Source organism: Erythrolamprus reginae, chromosome 2, assembly GCF_031021105.1.
Source record: "Erythrolamprus reginae isolate rEryReg1 chromosome 2, rEryReg1.hap1, whole genome shotgun sequence".
Lineage (NCBI taxonomy): Eukaryota > Metazoa > Chordata > Lepidosauria > Squamata > Dipsadidae > Erythrolamprus > Erythrolamprus reginae.
Window position 1 is genome coordinate 117,131,547 of NC_091951.1, and position 23,665 is coordinate 117,155,211.

General features: G+C 38.9%; 1 protein-coding gene across 4 annotated transcripts in view; it reads right to left on the reverse strand.

The window, feature by feature from the left end:
- Positions 1-23,665, reverse strand: part of RAPGEF6 (Rap guanine nucleotide exchange factor 6) — a 180,495-nt gene that overhangs the window by 36,993 nt on the left and 119,837 nt on the right. For all 4 annotated transcript variants that reach the window (XM_070739274.1, XM_070739273.1, XM_070739276.1 and 1 more), the window contains exons 10-20: positions 23,499-23,657; positions 22,485-22,637; positions 19,403-19,567; positions 15,539-15,646; positions 14,071-14,274; positions 11,505-11,613; positions 9,808-10,051; positions 8,368-8,525; positions 4,988-5,228; positions 3,159-3,542; positions 627-838 (exon numbers count right to left, since the gene is read on the reverse strand). In XM_070739274.1, coding sequence (XP_070595375.1) covers positions 627-838; positions 3,159-3,542; positions 4,988-5,228; positions 8,368-8,525; positions 9,808-10,051; positions 11,505-11,613; positions 14,071-14,274; positions 15,539-15,646; positions 19,403-19,567; positions 22,485-22,637; positions 23,499-23,657 — 2,137 coding nt within the window. The remainder of the gene's footprint in view (positions 1-626; positions 839-3,158; positions 3,543-4,987; positions 5,229-8,367; positions 8,526-9,807; positions 10,052-11,504; positions 11,614-14,070; positions 14,275-15,538; positions 15,647-19,402; positions 19,568-22,484; positions 22,638-23,498; positions 23,658-23,665) is intronic.

A 23,665-nucleotide genomic window follows, 5' to 3' on the forward strand; every position in this document is an offset into this window, starting at 1 on the left:
TTTTTTCCAGAATTTTCAACTTTTTCAGTCTGAGAATCTATTCTTAAATACAGATCCAAATCCGAGATATATATTTTTTTAAGCACACATACTTTATTCCTCATAACATTTGGAAGCCAGTCGGAATACAAGTTTAATAAATAATAGTTTATTTCAGACACAATCTGAAGTTAGTTGAGGGAAAGATCAAAAGCAATGTGAGAAAATATTATTTCACTGAAAGAGTAGTAGATCCTTGGAACAAACTTCCAGCAGACGTGGTTGGTAAATCCACAGTAATTGAATTTAAACATGCCTGGGATAAACATATATCCATCCTAAGATAAAATACAGGAAATAGTATAAGGGCAGACTAGATGGACCATGAGGTCTTTTTCTGCCGTCAGTCTTCTATGTTTCTATGTTTCTACTAAAACATCTGCCTATCCCAAGACTCAATCAATATACAAAAATGACAAATCTAATCTAAACTACCTGATTATGCTACTAAGTATAATATATTCCATAGATAAGGTAGGCCTCTACTCATAGTAGAAAGGTGAAATTCATTTTTGGGGGCCCAGAGAGCTTTAAAATAAAAATAACTGAATGCATTATATTTTTAATGTGTGATGTCCAATACTTGCCTTCATGTAGAAATGTAATATCTTTCTTGACCACTGGGAACAGTGGAATAATGGGAGGCTGCATGCTCTGACTGCTCAGGATATTGCGATACTTTGCCATGTTCCTAGATGGATCAAAAAGATCCTGAAGATCTCTAAGGTGTTTTTCATACTTGCTTGGTAACTTTTCCCATGTACTTCTGAGTCGAGCCACTGGTGCTAGATTAAGACCACTGCAAGAAATAATTTAAAAGTTAGCATTGTACTAATGTGATTTACCAAAAACATATATTTTTAAAGACTGATGTGCTGTATCGAAAACATACACTTTTAAAACAGCAAAATGTTAACAAAAGCATAGGTCAGTGATGGCGAACCTTTTTGTCCTGGCGTGCCAAAAGCGTGCACATGCACATGACAATGCATGTGCCAACACCGTAATAAAATGTACGACCCACCCCCTGAGCATGCAATCTACCAACACCCCTTTTTTGGGCCTAGCAGGCCTCCCAGAAGCCTCCTGTAACAAAAGAAAATAGGTGTGGGGCCGCCGTACCCCCTCCCCCCTGCATATGCCTACTTTGTTACAGATGTTATGTCGGCCTTATTTGCAGCTTTGTTCCTCTCCAGCATGAGCCGGGGTGGCGCAGCAGGTAGAGTGCTGTACTGCAGGCCACTGAAGATGACTTGTAGATCTGAAGGCCAGCTGTTCAAATCTCATCACCGGCTCAAGGTTGACTCAGCCTTCCATCCTTCCGAGGTGGGTAAAATGAGGACCCGGATTGTGGGGGCAATAGCCTAGCTCTATTTAAAAAGTGCTATTGCTAACATGTTGTAAGCCGCCCTGAGTCTAAGGAGAAGGGCGGCATAAAAATCGAATAAATAAATAAAATAAATAAATAAATTCATCTCCATTGTTCAGTGATGTATTTCCTGCCTCTCTAAGATTTACCTCTAACTGCTCCTGTGAGGCACTTCCAGTTCCTGTTGCATATAGTTATATTTTTGATGGCTTGTATAGCGTTTTAACTGCATTTTGATTAAACAACAGCCCTGCATAGGACCGAAAATCAACCAGCCAGAGGGAAGCATGCACGGATACGCACGGTGGAGCTCAGATATACTGACAGAGACGTCTCCACATGCTACCCATGGCATGCGTGCCATAGGTTTGCCATCACGGACAGAGGTGCTCTAACTACTTTCTGTTAGGGAAGAAAGAATTTCCTACAAAACTACTTAAAGAAATCCCTCTGAGCTTTGAGAAAACTACCTCTTGCACATCAGCATCTTACTTTTAGACATGATTTTGCAATCTTAGATCTTGCAATGTGATGGAGCACCACCATAATGTAACAAATCCATCCTCTTTTTTCCTTACATCTCGGTAGTGGAAGATAGATTCCCACATCAAACTGTAGTTAATATTACACTGGACATGATAAATAATAGCTATGGCAATATTGTATTAAGCAGATATTCTGGATAGCCTTAAAATTCTTGCCAAGGTATTGTTATTATTTTATAATGTTATGTCAGTTTGGACTCTTGGCAATTGTCTGGACAAGCCCTGAGGTTTCTTGGCAAGCTTTGTGCCTAAGACAAGAACTAGAATTTACAGTCTCCCAATTTCTAGCCTGATGCCTTAACCACTACATCAAATTGGCTTTTTTAAAATTAAAAATAGTGACAGAACTGTGGCTTGTAATCTCTGGAAGACTTAAATCATATTGGCAGCATTTATGTATAAATAATTTCTACCATAATGAAAAGCTAGGTAGATCTGATTGTTAACATTTTCAAACAGAAAAGTCCTTTTGAGTCAAGCTCAACTTTTTTGAGGACTACATGGACAAAAATGTGTAAGTTGTTCAGGGATTTCCCCACTTCACCCGTAACCTGTTTCCAAATCTAGCCTACAACCCCACTATAGAAAGTGCTTGCATTGCCACGGCAATTGGGACTGGAATTTCTATTGCCAATTGATGCCACTGTAAAGTACAATGTCACATGACTGCAATGTCGCATGACTTCCAGCGATGGAAATCCTAACATTCCCAGTTGCTGTCATAACGCCAGGAGTACATCAATCATTAAACAAGAAGGGAGTCCTATGCAAGGAGCCCTAGGAAGATAACAATATGTGTGGGTGCCACAGGTGGATGCTAAGGAGTGGGGGCAGGGTTTCAGGGGTCGCAGACCGACATCATAGAGCACAATCACTCCAACAGGAGCTGCGAGCAAGCATTAATTTTCAAGATCAGTCAACCTCTTGGGGCTATTACTGCTTGAGAAACAGAAACTGTTAGAAGCCTGCAAAGGGATTTTTACTCCATACATCTAAGTACCCATAACTATTTTTTTTAAAAAAAAGCTAAATCCAAAATTTCATTAATATCACTAATAATAAATAAATATTTAGATATCACGTTCATCTTAAATCTGCAAATAATTTTTCAGTTTGTTGGGTAAAGTCTGTGATCTTCAAATCCACGTATATTCCACTTGCGGTTTCTTGCTCCTCTTTTATTTTTTAAAAAGAAAATAACCAACCTAATAACAGCAAACATAGAGTTGAAGTTCTTGCATTCTCTGCAATGGAGAGAGATTTTTATGAAATGTTTTACAATCTTCATCCTTTTTAGCTGATTTGTTTCAGATAGAATTTCCGTGGCAACCCAAAATGTTTCTTGATTAATAACATCCTCGAATTGTTTCAGGTTAGTATTTCCTGTTTTGGAATACAGCTTATATAATTCATCAATATACTCCGTAGGCTCAATGTTTCGAAACAATTCAAAGTCTCTCATTGAAAGTTGAGTAGCCACTTCAATAGTACTCAGCTGTAAAAGTGAGATTTGGCTCTCTCTTAGCAATTCTTGAGCATCTTCATCTGAGCAGAGTGTCTCCGTTTCCATATTATTTTTCAAATAATACCTAAAAATACAGTGAGAAACATATAGAAATTTAATACAGTTAATCACTTTGCAGAATTCTAGTCCAATGTAATGAGCTAAATAATACTGAAGAAACTGCTTCTATCAAAGACAAAATATTCCCTTTTCACCCTACTGTCTTCAATATCCCTTTAAAGCTACTGTGGTTAGATTGTAGAATGAAGGAAAGAATAGGATAAAAGTTCATTAATAAAAATTGAGAGATTAGGTATTCTTGCCCATTATTTTTCATTACCAATCACAAGGCTTTTATATAAATTATATATAAAGTAATTGATTTTCCACAAAAACATTATTAAATGTCTACACTATTTTGCCATGGCTAAATCTATTCTTCAGGAGTTACAGGGGGTGGACAAAAAAATGGAAAAACTTGACTTTTTGGCATCGTAATATTTGAACATGTTCAAATCAATCAAAACTTGACATATTTTAATATTTTTTTAAATTCTGTTATTTGATATGTTTTTTTCAACTATCTTTTTTTTAACATAAATTTAAGGAAATTGGTTACAACCTTCTAGAAATGGCAGACCTCTCAGGCTTTCAAAGAGGCCAAATTGTTGGTGCTCAAATGGCAGGCGCTAATGTAACAGAAAGTGCCCGAATGTTTGGCGTTTCAAGCGGTAATGTCTCAAAAGTAATGACTGCTTTTGAAAGAGAAGGGAAAACGTCCTCAGCCAAGCACAAGTCTGGTCGAAAGTCGAAGTTGTCTGAGAGAGACCGTCGTACTCTAAAGCGAATTGTTAGAGCGGATCGCAACATTATTGAGCATTTATGGTCGATTTTAGAGATTCAAGTAAGAAGTCGATTTCCACCACCATCGTCTCTAAAACAACTGGAGGGTGCTTTAACTGAAGAATGGGCTACACCCTTTGGAAACAATTCATAATTTGTATGAATCAATACTTGGAGAATTGAGGCTGTATTTGCCGCAAAAGGTGGGCCAACACCATATTAAAAGATATTTTGATGATTTTTCAAGGTGTTTCCATTTTTTTGTCCATCGCCTGTACTTCTAAAGCAGATTTTTCATTTTCCCAGAAACTATATTCCTTTTTGGAGTGCATTAGTGTACAATTTTAAGGTTGGAAGCTAGGTTAAGTCAATATTTTTATCTCTGGTATAGTATTGCTTAGCCATTATTTTGTTGCTATTATTATTATTATTATTATTATTATTATTATTATTATTATTATTATTATTATTATTTAGATTTGTATGTCACCCCTCTCCGAAGACTCGGGGCTTCATGTTGTGAGCTATCTATATTTTAATTATAAAATATATTTTGATGTAACATATCATTTTTACTTTGGTTTACTTAACATAATCTGGCAACTATGTATTAAATGAAAAGCAAATAAAATGCTGCCTCTTTTTAGTATTTTCTTCTCTATCTCAATTACAAAATGAAATATTTACCTCCCATTGAGCTGAATTCGGTCTGCTAACTTTGAGAACTGGTCGGGAAGCCTTCTCTGTTTGATGACTCCTTCAGTGCTCACAGAAACTTCACACAGAGAATAGGTCTCTGGAGTTCCTGTCAAATTGAATTCATGTACTGCATGACTTACAACTTCTTTTGCTGTAGTGTCTTTGCTGATGATAATGTAACAACTCTGTTGATCAGCTTTGAAGACTCTTATAACCTGATCAGGAATATCTGAGAATAAAACAGAAGAGTTAACATGTTAACTTATTTCCATGGATAATGTATTATTTCTATTTTTAATCATAGATATTTCTTTTTTTAGCCTTTATGGAAAACTGACTTGCAATAAAATACTTGACAAAAATATTTATTTATTATTTTGTTCTTGGATAAGGAAAGCACACTTGGTTCTGTACATCATTTCTCTGAGATCTAAACCCTTTTTAAAAACCCTTTTAAAAGCCTGTAATTATTTTGGATGTTTTACTCCTTCTAATAGCTATCAACTAGGTTATTGTTTATCTGATACTTTGCTTTATAGTGTTACCAATGAAAGAACTGTAATTGTTAACCTGATGCAGATTATGAGAAGAAATAAGTGTCTCATAAATCAATAAAGCTTACTAAACTTCAAGTATAGTGTATTGATTGCTTTTTTCTTATGGATAATTCATTCTTTGTTAAACAGCTTTGCTACATGATATATCTTCTGGTTTGGAAAAGCCAACAAAGAGAGGGCAAGAGCATATAATTTAAATGGACTGACATTTATTTTCTTCTAATGTTTCTACTCTGAATAAATATACAAACTCTCTGCAAAAGACTGAATTTATAAAATAACCTTTAAAGAATGATACACAACAGCCAAACACAGTTCCAATTTAAAATCTGATTCAAATATGCAAAGAAAATATAAGGATGAAAACTTTCTCACTGTATTTCAGTTGCAGATTTTTTAAAAAAGAATCATAGTCATAATCTCTATTCATATAAAAAAAAATTCCTACATACAGAAAAAAAATTAGAAGATCTGTCTAAATGTTTGGGGGTTTTGTATGATAGCTTTATATGAAAATACATAGAGCAACACATAGAAATCTACCATCTGAAACAGTGTAATCAATGAAGCCTTGAGATGAGGTGGGCGACAAACAATAAATGCTACTATTAAAATATTCACATTTTAAGAAATACCCATTGGGATGTTGGGATACTTACAGTAAAAGCCAACTGCTGCAGAATTAAAAAAGGGGAAAAGTCAGAATTTAGATGTTATGCCATGATAACATTTACATAATTTCCTGTAATAAAAATCTAAATGTTTTGTACAAGTCAAGCAACTGTTTGAGTCTCCCATTGAGTTGATTATGTCTCTGCTGTTTTCTTGTAAAGATTTCAGAAGTGGTTTGCCATTGCCTCCCTACAAGGGCTGAGAAAGAAGTGACTGGCCAAAGGTCACCCAACTGGCTTCATGCTCAAAGCTGGACTAGGAACTCCCAGTCTCTTGGTGTCTAATCTGTTGTCTTAACTATATACCAGACTGGTTCTCTTATGCACACAAATGATGGTGAAATGATATTTAAAGATAAAAATGTAAACAATATACAGAAACACAAGCAGGTCACAGGCTTTTTTATGCAGCTAACTCTCTCTCTCTCTCTCATAAACTTGTCAGGAATTAATATGAAAATAGATATGAGATTTTTAAAAATTTGATTTACACTTGGGAATGAGTTTAAATAGGAGCTCACAAGCTTGCAAATTATTGAAGAGCAGCAGAAATTATCTAACTCATGTGGCTGGTAATAAACAAATAATTATAAATTAAATTGAATGATTTGTCTGTTTAAAGACACACACACACACCCAAAAAATACCATAATCCATGTTTCTCTCCGTTTCTTCTTTTAATCATTATGGGGGACCTCAAAAGAACTTCCCCTCCCTCAAATTACTACCATTCTCACAATTATTTGATAGGATTTTGGAATTTTATTTATTTTCAACATAGGCTGGCAAATTATTTTGATTTCACAGATGCTGGCAGTGTCTTGGTGAACTCCCTAGGGTCCTAGATTGCTGTATGGCAGAGAATCTGTAGCCTTCTGATATTGGTGAAATAGAACTTCCAAAATACATGACAAGGCACAGTAGATCAGCAGTGTCTAAAAGGCCATAGGTTCTTCCTTTCCCGTTTAGGCATTTCACTTTCTTTTAAGAAAACATTTTACATAACTTTGCCTGTAATGGAGTTAGCAGACACCTAATTCTCAGTATTTCATATTCTCCATATTCTACAAATTATATTATAGATTATTAAAGTATAAAGTATTAATAAACATATTGTATTGTATCTCGACCATGGGACCTGACTTTTAGTACAATCCATAAAGGTATTAGTAATCATGTAAGTATGATTCACTTTTCCTAAAAATGCATACATTTAAATAAATTCTGTTTAAATATTGGCGCATTTTATTTTTGTTCTTACTTAACTACAAGAGTATTGGCATTTATCTAAAAATGCTAGAAAATACTCAATAGCTACAGTTTAACCAGATACACAAGAATGGATGAAAAGATTATATCAAGTTCACTGAACATATATATGAAATTGCTGGGAGAGTAGCTTGATCAATATATTAATGTCATCTTTTTGCCCAGTGACATCCTGGCCAAGCCTATTGGATCAGAATTTACAGCCATCAATATCTGAACAGCAACATCAACTGTGGTAGTTATTCTTGACTGAATCACACAACTCCCCAAATTAGTGTGTGAATTCTAGGTTCTTTGGCTTCTGTACCCAGTTTCCAAACTGTTGATATTTACCTGGGAAGTCCTAAATGGAGCAACTCCAGGACATGTCAAAAAATACTATGCCAGAATTAAACCCACTCAATCCTATGATCAAGAGAAGGAGGCTTGTTGCAGCATCTCTCTGCTTAAAGATCAGGCATTCTTAACATGCATTTTATATTATCAAATATCCCTCTCTAAATGCATCCAATCCTGATGATATTTTATAAACATTAAAGCAATTTTGCTCTACTGTGAGTTTGTCCCTTACAACTAGCATAGTTGGCCCTAAGGATATCTTAAAAGACAAGGATATCTATGTTGAAATTTATTAGTGGTTTTTAATATTATTGTTATACTTTTATTTTCATTCTTCTCTTTTATAACTGACTTGATTGCACTGCCCAGAGTCCATTAATTTTAATTATAATCTTGGCAAAATACGCCATTAATGAACTCATAATATTACTCATAATACTGATTTACAAACAATCAGTAATATCTAAGGCCTTTTTTTTCAATAGAAGATGAACTCTAAACACATATCACAATAAAAAGAGTCTTATTTCACCTGAAGGGTTCGAAAAATCCAACATGCTCGTCGTGGGTTGCAGGAGATCAGGGCTGCTAGATGAAAGAGTGCCAGGAATAGGCATAATTGCCAAACTGTGTCTGCACTGTCTTGTTCCCACAATGCTGTCATCTTGTGACTGGCTTACACTGCCATCACTGTAAGAGAATATTAGAAAGCTGTCAATATAGATGACCCAGAAAAGAAATTGTTTTAATAAAGACATAAGTGATGGACAAACTCCAAAGATACTTAGAAGTACTATAAGTCTGGAAATTAGAGCCCATAGATGGAAATATTCCTTGTATAGAAACACTCATATTGTTGATATAAATGAAGAAATAGATTATTCATTGAACTCTGGATTAAGTAGTAACATCAGTAGCAACCCACTGGTGATGTCACGGAACCGGTTCCGTTGATGCCGGTCCATGAGTGCCACCATCTCCTGCCCCTCACTGTAATTTTTTTTAAAATTATTTTTTGGATTTTTCCCTCTCTTTTTTTCTTCTACACATGTGTGGTTGTCATCTTGGTTTTGTCTTCTTCTTTTTTTTGTCACCACTGCGTGTCCGCACATGCACAAACCACGCAGCACAGGAGGAAGCAAGCCAGCAGCGAGATAAGTTAGAACCCACCCCATAGTGTTGGCATAAAAAACAAGACTATGATACAGGAGGGATTTATTTAATAACTACTCATTCAGCAACCATGTATGTTTGCAATGGCACTGAACAAGGGCAATTATAAGTTCTTGAAGTTCTAGCCAGAGCAGCACCCCATATAACTCTGATCTGTGCCTTCAGCATTTGGTCAAGATTTTCAACCACTGCAGTGCCCCATAGGCATATGACCAGAGTTTGTGACCTTCTCTATAAGTCAATGGAGATGAATGAAGCTAGCAGGGAGCTGAATTTCATTTGAGTTCCTCATTAATGATCCACATGTTTCTTGTTTAACCAGGGACTGTCAGAGCTGCTGTTGCTAAGTGGCGTAGTCATGAGACCTTGTGCTTTATGACCACGGTGCTTAGCAACAGAACATTTATCCCATATACCATCATTACCTGTAACCTGAAAGTGCAAATTCCTTTTCTACAACACTGAATTGAAACCTTCCCCCGAATGCTAATAAGATCCTAACACAAAGATAACTTTTAAATTCAGTTTCTAAATCTAGACATTATGTTCTTGCATATTTATTGATACTATCCTACTTGGAATAGTGAAAATGGGTTCTTTAGTGTATACATTCTATTTTTTATTAGCACTACAGAAGAATTTGATAAACAGGGATTTCTTTTAAAAATCTAGAGAACTAAATAAAAGGGTCGACTAGATAAAACATTGTACAAAATTGAATCATTGTAGTACTCCTTTTACCATATCTCAAAATGTTTTCAGTTCCCTTGAGGAAAAAAAGTGTAATATTTTATCATACCTGAATAGTTTTGGAGGCAAGATACTGAATCGTGTCTTATCTAAAATTTTCTTGATTCTGTTTCTTCCTCCAGACACAGTGTTCGCTTTCATTTTCTTGTTTGCTTTCTCACGTGGAAACATTTGTTCCACGTCTCCAGGAATATCTGGGATGGAGTAACGATTATTTTTCTTTTCTGCTATTTTGGGAATGTGTGGAACTCCATTCTTCTCCTGTCCTATCCTACTAAGTAGTTCTTTGAATACTGTAAAAATGTAGAAAATATATTCCTTTATCAGAATACAGAATTGTTTAAAACTGTATTTAGTATTAAAGGTATTTAAAATTCATAGTAATTCAAAGAGAACAGAAGTAAAACTTATCAAATTATCTCTATAGAAATTTTGCTGTGCATTAATGCCAATTTGATGATGTGCAGCATGATGACAATTTTATTCAACTTTTCAAAGCTGATGACCACCCATTTACTTTTAAATATTTAAGCACCCACCTGTCCCAGAAGTTAGAGCTAATGATGTTATATTAAGCTAGATTAGATTAGTCAAAAAAATTAAGATGTTATTATTATTATAATAGTAGTAGTAACTTCATAGCTTACAGAACCACGAGAGAATTCATAATTTTGAAGAGGGAGACTGAAGGAGTGAAATAGGTGTCTTAAACCTCATACTTTAAATTCTTTCCACAATGCTTTAGTTCTGCCCTCCCTAAAAGTGTTCTAGGCCAAGGGTCCCTAACCCCCACTCTGCAGCCCTATGCCAGGCCATAGCCAGTTTGAAACTGAGCCGCAGAAATGGTGTCCAAAGCTGCATTTGTGAAAGTGGCATACATGTGCATGGAACAATCCCCCTTTCCACCCTCCTGCCGCTTTTCTGCCACCACTGCCAGTTCACAGTGCCAGAAATGTTGGTGACCACTGCTCTAGACCAGGGATGTCAAACTCAAGAACCGGGGGGGGGGGGGGGGGTTTCCAGCCCATGGGGTGCTTAGATCTGGCTCGCATGGCTGCCCTAGAAGCAGCAAAGGACCCGCCCATGATGCCTCTGCAAGAGAAAACTGGTTAGCAAGATCCGTTTTCAGCTGCGATTGCTTCCTGCAATCTTCTGCCAGCAAAAAAGATTAAGAGGGCCCTCCCAAGCTGTTTTCACTGGCAGAGGGTTGCAGGATGCCGTTGCAGCCAAAAACAGCTTGCCAGCCTATTTTCACTGGCAGAGTGACCAGGCCACCACAGGTACCCCTGACATCAAGCTGGTCATGCCCACCCTGACCATGCCCACTCTGGCTCCCTGATGTCAAACACAACCCGGATGTGGCCCAATGAAATTGATTTTGACACCCTCTGCTCTAGACAATGATGAAGATGATGCAGATGAGCCGTGTATACAATGTGAAATGTATACAGTACACATCTATAATGGAAGTACATAAAGGAAAAATATATTTCTGAACTCATGCTCAAATTACTGTATGCCAGTCCAGTTTTTTTAAAAAGTGTGGTCCTTATCACAGCAAGCCTGTGAATTAGGCTGTTTACAGCTTGCAGTCTTTACTGCTATGATATCTATTGTATTGGATTAGAAAGTTCCCTACATATATTTTATCATTTAAAAACTGAGTCCCTTTCTTCCAAGGAATTTAAAAAAAAAAAAAATTAACTGCACTTAGGATCTTGGTCAACATCTCTGCAAGATACTCACCAAAAATATTTGTTTTTACAGTGATGGAAAGATGAGTATTGTTTCTCAAGATTTCAGTAGCTTTTGAAAATGTAATGTTCTCAAAGTTTTGCCCATTTACTTCCATTACCTATAGAATAACATAAACAAGTTAAGCCTGTAAGACACCATTCTTCTCAAATACTTTAGTACTTGATAACTTTTATTCATCTTAAACATCATCAGATTCTGTTCTTTCTTTATTTTTTTCTCAGAACAGAATAGAATAGAATTTTTTTTTGGCAAAAGTGCGATTGGATACACACGGAATTTGTCTTGGTGCATATGCTCTCATTGTACATAAAAGAAAAGATACATTCATCAAGAATGATAAGATATAACACTTAATGATAGTCTGGGTACAAATGAGCAATCAAATCATATTAGGAACAAGTCAATATAAATTGTAAGGGTACAAGCAACAAAGTTACAGTCATGGTCATTTGTGGGAGGAGATGGGTGAAGAGAACAATGAGAAGATTAATAGTAATGCAGAATTAATAAATAGTTGAGCAAATTATTTGTTTAGCAGAATGATGGCATTCGGGAAAAACTGTTCTTGTGTCTAGCTGTTCTGGTGTGCAGTACTCTATAGCATCGTTTTGAGGACAGGAGTTGAAGCAGTTTGTATCTAGGATGTGAGGTGTCTGTAAATATTTTCACAGCCCACTTTTTGACTCATGCACTATACAGGTCCTCAGCGGAAGGCAGGTTGGTAGCAATTATTTTTTCTGCAGTTCTAATTATCCTCTGAAATCTGTGTCTGTCTTGTTAGGTTGTAGAACCAAACCAGACAGTTATAGAGGTGCAGATGACAGACTCAATAATTCCTTTGTAGAACTATATCAGCAGCTCCTTGGGCAGTTTGAGCTTTCTGAGTTGGCACAGAAAGAATATTCTTTGATGACATTTTTAATGTTAGGTGATCATTTAGATCTTGCGATATGGTCGAATCTAGAAATTTGAAGGTCTCTATTGTTGATACTTATGTTGTCCGGTACTGTAAGAGGTAGAAGTGTGGGCGGGTTTCTGCTAAAGTCTACCATTATTTCTATGGTTTTGAGTATATGCAGTTCCAGATTGTTCCGGTCGCACCACAAGGTTAGTTGTCCAAGCTCCCAACTGATGTGGATTCATCATTGTCTCAGGCTGATCATTGTTGTGTCATCTGCAAACTTCTGTAGTTTAACAGACTGCATCTCTAACTGATCGTTAGAGATGCAGCCATTGAGAGAAGTGGAGAGAGCACACATCCTTTGAGGGTTGCTTACTGTATAGGTATCTGATGTGATTCTGCTTAGCTTCATCTGTTGCTCCCTGTTTGTTAGGAAACTTATGCTACCACTAGCTAGTTCAGTTTAGTTAGAAGAGTGTCTGGAATGATAGTATTGAATGCTGAACTAAAGTCTAGAAAGGGGACTCTTGCATAGGTCTTTGGAGATTCAAGATGTTTTAGGATGTAGTGCAGAGCCATATTAATAGCATCATCAGTTGATCTGTTTGTTCAGTATGCAAACTGCAGGGGGTCTAACAGTGGATCCGTGATAGTCTTCAAATAGGACAATACTAGCATTTGAAAGGTTTTCATAACTACAGGTGTTAGAGCAACTAGTCTGTATTTGTTCAGTTCCTTGATGGTGGGCATTTTCGGTACTGGGGTGGTAGTAGAGCATTTGAAGCAAGAAGGAAAATAGCACATCTCTAGCAATTTATTGAAGATTCGGGTAAAGATGGGGGCCACTTGTTCAGCACAGACTTTTAAGCAAGAATGAGTTATCTTGTCTGGGCTTGGAACTTTTCCTGGATTTTGTCTGTGAAATAGGTCATGCACTTCCTTTTCGGTGATCACTAGGGATTGTGAACCCAATGGTTTGGGGTCAGGTATAGGAGTTTTGTCTGTTGTTAATGTATCTGAGATAGGGTCAGGAGTTGCAGGAGGCTTGGGTGTTGTTGGTGTATCTAGGATGGAAGTTGTGGAGATAGGTGGCTGTAGTTTCCTTTCAAACCTGCAATAAAACATGTTCAGGTCATCTGCCAGTTGTTGATTTCTTTCAGCCTGGAAAGATGGTGTGCCATAACCAGTAATGTTTTTAAGAGTTTTACAAATGTTTGCTGGCTCATTTGTTGAGAACTGATTCTTTAGCTTTTCAGAGTACCTTCTTTTTGCTGCTCTGATCACCCTTGTTAATACATTTCTGGTTTGATTGTACAGCATTTTATCACCTTTTCTATAGGCTTCCTCGCTGAAATGACATAACTGTTTATGTCTAGCTGTGAACCAGGATTTGTTGTTGCTGTATATTTGCACGTTCCTGATCAGTACACATAAGAAAGAGATCTAATAGTCTGGCTTTGCTAAGAAATGAAAGCCACAGTTTAACGAAGTTTTCTAGTTATGATTGGAAGGATAATAATGTATTGTGGGGGACAGGGGCATTCTGAAACCAACAGAAAATGTCTTGGTCAGTATATTCAGCTGAATGTATATGCCTATCCATGTGTCACTTAACAAAATAGATTAAAAATGTAACTTAAAATTTAAACTCACCTGATCACCACGTTTAAGCCCAGCTTCTGCTGCTTTGCTTCCTGATTCCACTGACTCTACAAAAATACCAAAACCTTTTTCGCTCCCTCCAAGAAGACTGAAGAAAAGTGGTGAATCTCTAGAAGGCTTTTGCAAGGTGACTTGTCTCCACTTTGCTTTTGCGGCACAGGCAATATTTAATAACCTGAGATGTCCTTTCATTTTCTGTAAATGGTCAGACAAGCAAACATGAATGTTTGTTCTTACATCTAAACAACATGAAAGCCTAATTATGAAGTAGGAGCTTATATAACCATTAATACTCAACTGTGATTGAAATTCTCTGATGGGAGATTAGTGAATTAACAAATAGGAGTTTTAAATTTGCAGTTTCAAAACTTTCTAGATCAGGGGTGTCAAACTGGGAGCCCACGGGCTGGATGCATCTCATACAGGCCACACCCACCCCACCTCTGCATATAAGAAAAAGTTCACAAAACATCACATGAAAGCAACATGACTCCTAAAGTTTGACACCTGTGTTCTAGATTTTTGATAGGAATTCTGGATATCAATCATGATTAGGCAGAACTCTGACTATTCTTGCCAATTTCTAAGAATGACAGAACCCTTGGAAGAAATTTTAATAGCAAGTAGGCAGGGGGGGAGGGCAAACATAAGCTACTCCAATAAGGAACCAATTCTCATTGGTCTTTGTCATCCAGATTTATGGATAAATATCTATCTTATTACATGAATTAAAAACAGCTGTTCCAAAGTCTACAGCTCTTTGGGACTGGGGGCCCATAAATAGTGTTGAATACAAATTGAAGTCTGAGCCCAGGTAGCTGCCTTGTGTAACTTCAGCCCCATGGTTCTTGTGGACTGATTACAATATTTAAAGTAGGAACTGCTTAATTGGCTCATAGTAATTTAGAAAAACAATGGGTAAAGATTCCCACCCGCCTTGGAATATCAAGAACAATGGTCAGTTTCTTTGGAATTAAACAGCTCTATACAGATTAAAAGATTGGAGAGATCTTTCAATACCCAAAATTAACAAATGAGCAAATGATCAATTGAAGAAACATTAAGAAGAGTGGAGCCCTGTCCACCATCCTGTAGTACTCATGAACCACAAGATTCCCACCAAAAATCTGTCTGCTCTTAAAAAGAATTGGAATGCAGCTTTGTATAGGCATAAAATACCACATTGTGAATCAGACCATAGTGAAGAACAGTCAAATTATTCAGTGTAATACTCGGATTGAACAGGACTGATGACCTTGATTCTGGGTTATTTGCCAAAACTGTGATGTAAATTCCAACAATTTGGGCTTAAATATATATACTTTCCTGAATGACATTCAAAACACAAATATGATTAACTTGTAGGACACCCTTCTAAAAATGTTTTGAACAGGGTTTTTTTATTTTTAAAGAAGTCTCAGAAGATATAAAATATATAATAGTTTATATCGGGTCCTACCGCATTTTCCAAATTTTTTTCAAATTCTTCCAAAAATCTTGTCATGGCTGGATCTCCTTCAAAATCATTAAAATGGTTATTCACCCATAGCAGTACAACTCGGGTAACCTAGGAACAAATGTAAGTTGACATTTCAGTATAATTCTACTGATATTTCTAAATAAAACAATGCTTAAATTGTTTAACATTTCATTTTATGAGTTTATCAAATCTTTAAATTACAAATTTTAAAAAAGGAAAAAAATCAATACAGTAACCCCTAGAGACCTAAGGATCCATGTAGTCTCAAAAGGGTTTGAGAGCAGCCCTCACAGAATTTAAAAATTATAATTTATGACACTCCGGGAAAAGATTAAATACATAAATTAAACAGAAAAATTGTAAATAAATATTATTTCAAATTGAAAATATTGTAGATTTATGGATGTTTTCTTGCAACTTTCAAACATTTTAAATACCCAAACTTCCAAATGCCGTGATCCTGATAATGAGTTCAAAGGCTAGGAAAACATTCTTCAATAGCAAAAAATACCCAGTCATAAAATGTTCCTGCAGATTTTGAACTACAATAGCTTTGTACACAAAATCAACATTATTTATGTCTTTACAATTTCTCAAGTACATCAACTAGTAAATTTTTAGAAACATAGAAGACTGATGGCAGAAAAAGACCTCATGATCTATTTCCTGTATTTTTATCTTAGGATGGATATATGTTTATCCCAGGCATGTTTAAATTCAGTTACTGTGGATTTACCAACCACGTCTGCTGGAAGTTTGTTCCAAGGATCTACTACTCTTTCAGTAAAATAATACTTTCTCATGTTGCTTTTGATCTTTCCTCCAACTAACTTCAGATTGTGTCCCCTTGTTCTTGTGTTCACTTTCCTATTAAAAACACTTCCCTCCTGAACCTTATTTAACCCTTTGACATATTTAAATGTTTCGATCATGTCCCCCCTTTTCCTTCTGTCCTCCAGACTATACAGATTGAGTTCATTAAGTCTTTCCTGATACGTTTTATGCTTAAGACCTTCCACCTTTTAAAACAATGTTTATACATATAGTGTCCATCTGATGTAAATGAGGGACAATGAACTACTTTTTTTCTATCCAGGATTGGTATAGCCTATTACAAAGATCAGAAGGAAATCCAACCAATCTATTATTCATTGCTTGTTTTTTTTACAATACAAAATACTGTATGTCCACTTTGAATGTTCATATTTTTTAAAACAACTCCAACCCTCCAATTAGATTGAAATATGTTTATTTAAATTAAGACCAGCCAGAATAAACTTAATTTGGGATGATACTTTTTGATAGCATAGCATGAATAATTGCATAGAATTTGTTTCTGTTAAAATCTCTCAATATACAGTAATACCTCATGATACGAACTTAATTGGTGCAAGGAGGAGGTTCGTAAGACGAAAGGTTCGTAAGACGAAACATTGTTTCCCATAGGAAACAATGTAAAGTCAATTAATCCGTGCAACAACAAAAAAAACCCGCAAAAAAACGCTGCCGCCCGGCTGTCACCTTTTAAAACAGCCTGGGGGCTTCGGCGTTGGGAGGCTGCTGAGAAGCCCCCTGGGTGTTTTAAAAGGTGACAGCCGGGCGGCGGGGCTTCTCAGCGAAAGTTCGGGTTTGGGAGGCTGCTTTGAGGAGGCGGGGAAGCCTCTTGCAGCAGCTGCCACAGCCGCCAGCTTCCCCGCCGCTTGCCCGCCGAGGATGCTGACCTGCTGCCTCGCGGGGAAGCCGGGCAAGAGCGATCTTCTGCCGGCCATGGGCGAGCGGCGGGGAGTCGCCCATGGCCGGCAGAAGATCGCTCTTGCCCGGCTTCCCCGCGAGGCAGCAGGTCAGCAAGAGCGATCTTCTGCCGGCCATGGGCGACTCCCCGCCGCTCGCCCATGGCCGGCAGAAGATCGCTCTTGCCCGGCTTCCCCACGAGGCTTCCCCCATCCTCGCCCACCGCCCACCCATCCAGAATGCTGACCTGATGCCTCGCGGGGAAGCCGGGCAACAGCGATCTTCTGCCGGCCATGGGCAAGCGGCGGGGAGTCGCCCATGGCCGGCAGAAGATCGCTCTTGCCCGGCTTCACCGCGAGGCATCAGGTCAGCAAGAGCGATCTTCTGCCAGCCATGGGTGACTCCCCGCCGCTCGCATTGGGGTGGGGGGGCTGTCAGGACACCCCCCCACCCCAGCACTTTGCATCCCGCCGGCTAAGAGCAATCAGGCAGCAGCTTCTGCCGGACACGGGTAATGAGCGGGACAGAGAAGCGGGGAGAATCAGGAGGCTCCTTTGGCGGCTGGAGGCTGCTTGGCTTTGTGTTTTTGGCTGGGGGAGGAAGCAGTAGGACCTTCCTAACTCCCTCCCCCCCAGCCAAAACCCCAAAGCCTGTTTGCTGCCACACGATTTAGCCAGGACAGGAGCGAAGTGACGTGGAGGAATGGGGAGCTGAAACCGGGCAGTTTCAGCTTTCCATCCATCCACGTCACTTCGCCGCTAAATCGTGTGGCAGCAAACATGCTTTCGGGGTTTGGCTGGGGGAGAGGGAGTTAGGAAGGTCCTACTTCTTCTCCCCCCCAGCCAAATCCCCAAAGCATGTTTGCTGCCACACGATTTAGCGGCGAAGGGACGTGAAGGGATGGAAAGCTGAAACCGGGCGGTTTCAGCTTTCCATCCATCCACGTCACTTCGCCGCTAAATCGTGTGGCAGCAAACATGCTTTGGGGGTTTGGCTGGGGGGGAGGGAGTTAGGAAGGTCCTACTTCTTCTCCCCCCCAGCTAAATCCCCAAAGCATGTTTGCTGCCACACGATTTAGCGGCGAAGGGACGTGAAGGGATGGAAAGCTGAAACAGCCCGGTTTCAGCTTTCCATCCATCCACGTCACTTCGCCGCTAAATCGTGTGGCAGCAAACATGCTTTGGGGGTTTGGCTGGGGAGGAGGGAGTTAGGAAGGTCCTACTTCTCCCCCCCAGCCAAAACCCCAAAGCATGTTTGCTGCCACACGATTTAGCGGCGAAGTGACGTGAAGGGATGGAAAGCTGAAACCGCCCGGTTTCAGCTCCCCATTCCTCCACGTCACTTCGCTCCTGTCCTGGCTAAATCGTGTGGCAGCAAACAGGCTTTGGGGTTTTGGCTGGGGGGGGGAGTAGGACTTTCCAGCAGCCTCCGAACGCCGAACGCGGAAGTTCGGGTTTGTTCGGCTTCGGGAGGCTGCTGGAAAGCCGCCCGGCTGTTTTAAAAGGTGACCGCCGGGCTGGGGGGCTTCCCAGCAACCTCCCGAACCCCGAACCCGGGTTCGGGATTTGGGGGGGTGCTGGGAAGCCCCCCAGGCCGGCTGCGACCTTTTCAAACAGCCGCGCCGCTTCCCAGCTGTCTCCTGAAGCCGAACGCCAAAGCCGAACTTCCACGTTCGGCTTCAGGAGACAGCTAGGAAGCCGCGCGGCTGTTTTAAAAGGTCGCAGCCGGCCTGGGGGGCTTCCAAGCACCCCCCCCAACCCCGAACTTGTGCCGAACGTCCGGGTTCGGGGTTGGGGAGGTGCTGGGAAACCCCGCCGCCCGGCTGTCACCTTTTAAAACAGCCGCGCGGCTTCCCAGCAGTCTCCGAACACCGGTTCGTAACTAGAAAAAAGTTCGTAAGAAGAGGCAAAAATTTTCTGAACCCCGGGTTCGTATCACGAGTTGTTCGTAAGACGAGGGGTTCGTATCTTGAGGTATCACTGTACTTCGGAGAACACATACAATAAGGTGCAGCAAAAAGTTCAACTAGTTTTCAACAGTAAAAGTAACATTTATTTCAAACATATGACAATTAGAAAAATCAAATCAGTAATGTCTAATTTAGGAACCAACCTTGTCCCTGAGACTGTCAACCTGAAACCACTCTAAAAGTTTGTCTCCAACTTCCAGAGGGCTTGACAAAAATGTTCTGAATGTTAATAAAAAGTCTTCAATGTAAGTTGGATCCACAATAGAGTGCTCTTCTATTAAATGCGTAATGAGGCGTTCAGGTGTAGCCTTAAAAACAAAGAGATTGCAGTCAATCTCCTGACAATTCTGTAGTATTATCAACCATGATACAATAAGAGATAGTGACACATAAATTCGATTCCTAAGTGTAATTCATAAATTTTTATGCTAAAACAACATTTACCACCTATCCTCCAATTTTTTCATATTAAAATCCTTCCTTATAAATATTTGCTTTCCTTTGTTACTACTTCATGATAAACCATCATTTCGTTAGAGACTTTGGCCTGCCACTCTACCATTATTTTCTCACCCGTGCACTTAAATGTGGTAACTACCACATTTCAATTTCTGATGCATCACTAATGCATTTCTAACCTAGCCACAATTATTTTTTAATAGCTGGGTATGAGAAGCAAGATTCTTAACCTAGCACTCACTGTAAGAAGATACAAAATGGAGAGTTTGGAGGGATCAGAACAGAAAACCTATATTATCTTCCTTTTTGGGAAAAGAAATATACTCGCTGTTATTTTTTTTCAAGTGCCCAGGTAACAACAGGGATGTCTTATTTAACATCAGCAAGATATTAGAAACTTAGCCAAAGACCACGTCAATATAATAAGTTATAATAACTCATTTTATTCCTAAATCTTACTAATAAATACTAGAAATAAACATTTAATTGTACAAGTTTTCTAGATATTTATTTAGCATTATAATTCATACCATTTCTACAGTCAAATACTAAATTCCTTTTATATATCAATGAATCAAATAATTCCTTTGTCAGGCTGGTATAGGCAACTCCAAAACTGCTTATCCTTGGAGACTTCAATTTATTACCCTGTCATGTTGAGTTACAGTCATGTTAGAAATTTATGGCCTTTATGGTAATCACGGATTGTCCCAAACAATAGAAGGCTGAATGCATTACTTGGGGTATGTGTGTCAAACAATTGCATTTGCCTTTAGTCTCAGGGCAATTGCAATGTGATCTGGTTTTGAAGATATTACCATTAGACTACTGATCATTTTTCAGCTGCTTTGGATAGAATCAACCATGATATCGTTTTGGGCTGGCTGTGGAGTTTGAGATTGAGGGACCCCATTTTCCAGGGGTCTCTCTTTGGAAGACAGTGTCAAATCACTATTGATAGAGGGGAAGTGACTGAGGCCAGAGACCCTCACTTATGGAGTGCAACAATACATTTCAATACTCTTGCCTCTTTTTTTACATGAAACTGTTGCGTAATCCAGAGTTAGATATCAGGTGGCTATATAAATGTTTAAAGAAAGATGTAAATCACACATTGGTTTATATCCATTGGCTTACGTTAGGTCTTGATTCTGGACCAAGCAAGTAATGCTACTGAAGTCCTGTCTGTGTGAGTTTTTGAAGCAAATAGATTTCAGACTCGATCTTACAAGACTATATGGCTCTGGTTATTTGAGTCTCCTTAGATATGAGAATACCCCATGGGATTGCATTTCCCGATTCAAGACTGCTGTATGAACTGGAGGTCATCCTGGACTCGCATTTCAAATGACAGCATTGGCCAAAGGGCTTTTGCACATGTACACCCAGTATATTAGTTCCACTCTTTCCTGGAATGGAGACCCTTCAAATAGTCACCATAGTCCCCTCGTGAATGGACCAGTTTAATGCACTTTCTATGGGACTGCTCTTGAAAACTTCTAGGAAGTTAAAGCTGCTCTTGAATGCAGGAGTGAGTACAGGTAAAGCTGCACTGGTTAACTGTAAGCTTATGTATACAATTCAAGATACTCGTTATCTTCTATAAAGTCATTCAAGGCATAGGTGGTTTATCTGAAAAACCAACTACAGTATCTCCGGATAAACCACCTATCTAATAAACCACCTACCCAATCTCCTGCAAACTGGTGAGACTGTACACAGTAGATCAGGGGTTCCATTGATCAAGCAGTGTCATGTAGGGCAGGGGTCCCCAACCACCGGGCCGCGGACCAGTACCGGGCCGCGGGGCATGTTGCACCGGTCCGTGGAGTCAGCAGCTGCCGGCCCTCATGCCGCCACCCCCTCCCTCCAGCGCTTCGCCTCCCGCCGGGCAAGAGGCTTCAGGAGGCAGGTTCTGCCAGCCACAGGACGATGGACGGGACAGAGGGTCGGGAAGGACCGAGAGGCTCAAGCCTCTTTTGGCTTCTGCCGCGGGGCGCTTTTGCGTTTTTGGCTGGGGAGAGGCAGGAGGGCCAGCCTGACCCCCTCTCTCCAGCGCTTAGCTCCCGCTGGGCACGAGGGCTTGGGAGGCAGGTTCTGCCAGCCATAGAGCGATGGCGGTAAAGAGGGGTGGGGAGGACCAGCACCCCCATGCTTAATCCCGCCCCCAACCACACCCCTTTCCGCTCCCACCGGGCCATAGCAAAATTGTCTTGCTGAAACTGGTCCCTGGTGGAAAAAACGTTGGGGACCACTGATGTAGGGCAACTCAAGAAATGTGTCTTCTCTATTGTGTGCCTGCTTCTAGAATAATATCCTCCAAGAAATTTGGATAGCTCCCACCATATTCAGGAAATTATTAAGTCTTCGGAGAGGGGCGGCATAGAAATCCAATTAATATTAATATTAAATATTAATATTAAATATTTAATTTAATATTAATATTAAAGACTGACTATTCACACAGGTGTGTGAAGCCCCTGTTGTGTGATTCTGTTGTTATTGTTGTTTAAATGTCTGTTTTAGGCCACTTGTACATCTTTTTCTTTCTCAGTATTTTTATTTTTTAATTGTAAACTCAGAGTTATTAAATATTTGGCAGCCCTTAAGTAGTTTACATAAATAAATAAAATCTAGTAATATGGTTCTTTTAGTTATTTAATAATCCTTTATGATAAGAAACAAGATTTATCCTGAAAATCAATCTTACGATTTCACAAAAGCTGGAGATTAATGAATCCTTAGTAAGATATCATTTTTGATTACCTTAATGACAATGTGTCCCTTTCTGGTTCCACTGCGGTCTAATTCTCTATGTTCTTTCACCATAACAATTTCTCCTTCTTCCTCCACTTTATGTGTATTTTTTTCAACATGGTTCAATATACGCCAGTAGTCCTGCTGGGCTATACATACAAACTGTTCCAAAAGAAGGACATTTTTTAAAAAACAGCAATATTATGTAAAAATCTATTGCCAAAAATTCTGTTAGTACAATGAATAAAAATCAGGTCATTTCGAGCTTATTTCTTAAACATAACTATGTTTTATGTTCAATCAAAAATAATACATTCAACAGAATATATCTGATTGAGAACTGGATTTTTAAAAAGAAAATAGTCCTATTCACATTTCTGTCAATTAATCAAAGATTAAATATAATAGTTACTGGAAAAAGTAGTGTTATGAGTTAAAAACATGAAATCTGTTTCTAGAATCTATCTGTACTATAAAACTCTCCTGCCTTTCTGTTTGTAACCTTCAATTAGCCAAAATGAAAACATACTGGAACCATTTTCTAAATCAATGTATCTCCAGTGGTTCTCCTCCTACCTCTCCGGTCGGTCACAGTCGGTGTTAGTGGGGGGCCAGAGGTCGACTCCGAGGTCTCTCCCTTGTGGGGTGCCCCAGGGGTCGGTCCTCTCCCCCCTGCTATTTAATATCTACATGAAACCGCTGGGTGAGATCATCCAAGGGCATGGCCCACTTAAAAAACTTTTTCAAATTCTAGTCTCTTGTGGAATTGAAACTTCAATTATCTTTACAAAAGTTATATTTGCAGTGGGTCTTGAGTTGTCTAATAAGTGCTATATCCAGCATCAGGTAAATGGACTTCTAGTCACATAAAATTGGTAATGGACAAGAAAGTACCAGCAATTTGACTATTATTAGGCCTGTCAAAGTTGGATAAACTCTTTATTTTAAAGGATAATATATTATGACTGTTTATAACAAGCTTCACAAAGGTAAAATATTTTACTTTTACATCATCTATCTTACCTGGCAATCATCTACTTTGGTCCTAACCACACCGTTCATGTGTTGCTTTTCCAGAGATGGGGTAATTCCAAAACTATTTCCCATACAAAGACTTTCTGTTTTCCCATCAGGATAGCTAATTTCCACAGTGCCATTTAAAATAACATACCAAGAGTCAAGCTAAAGTT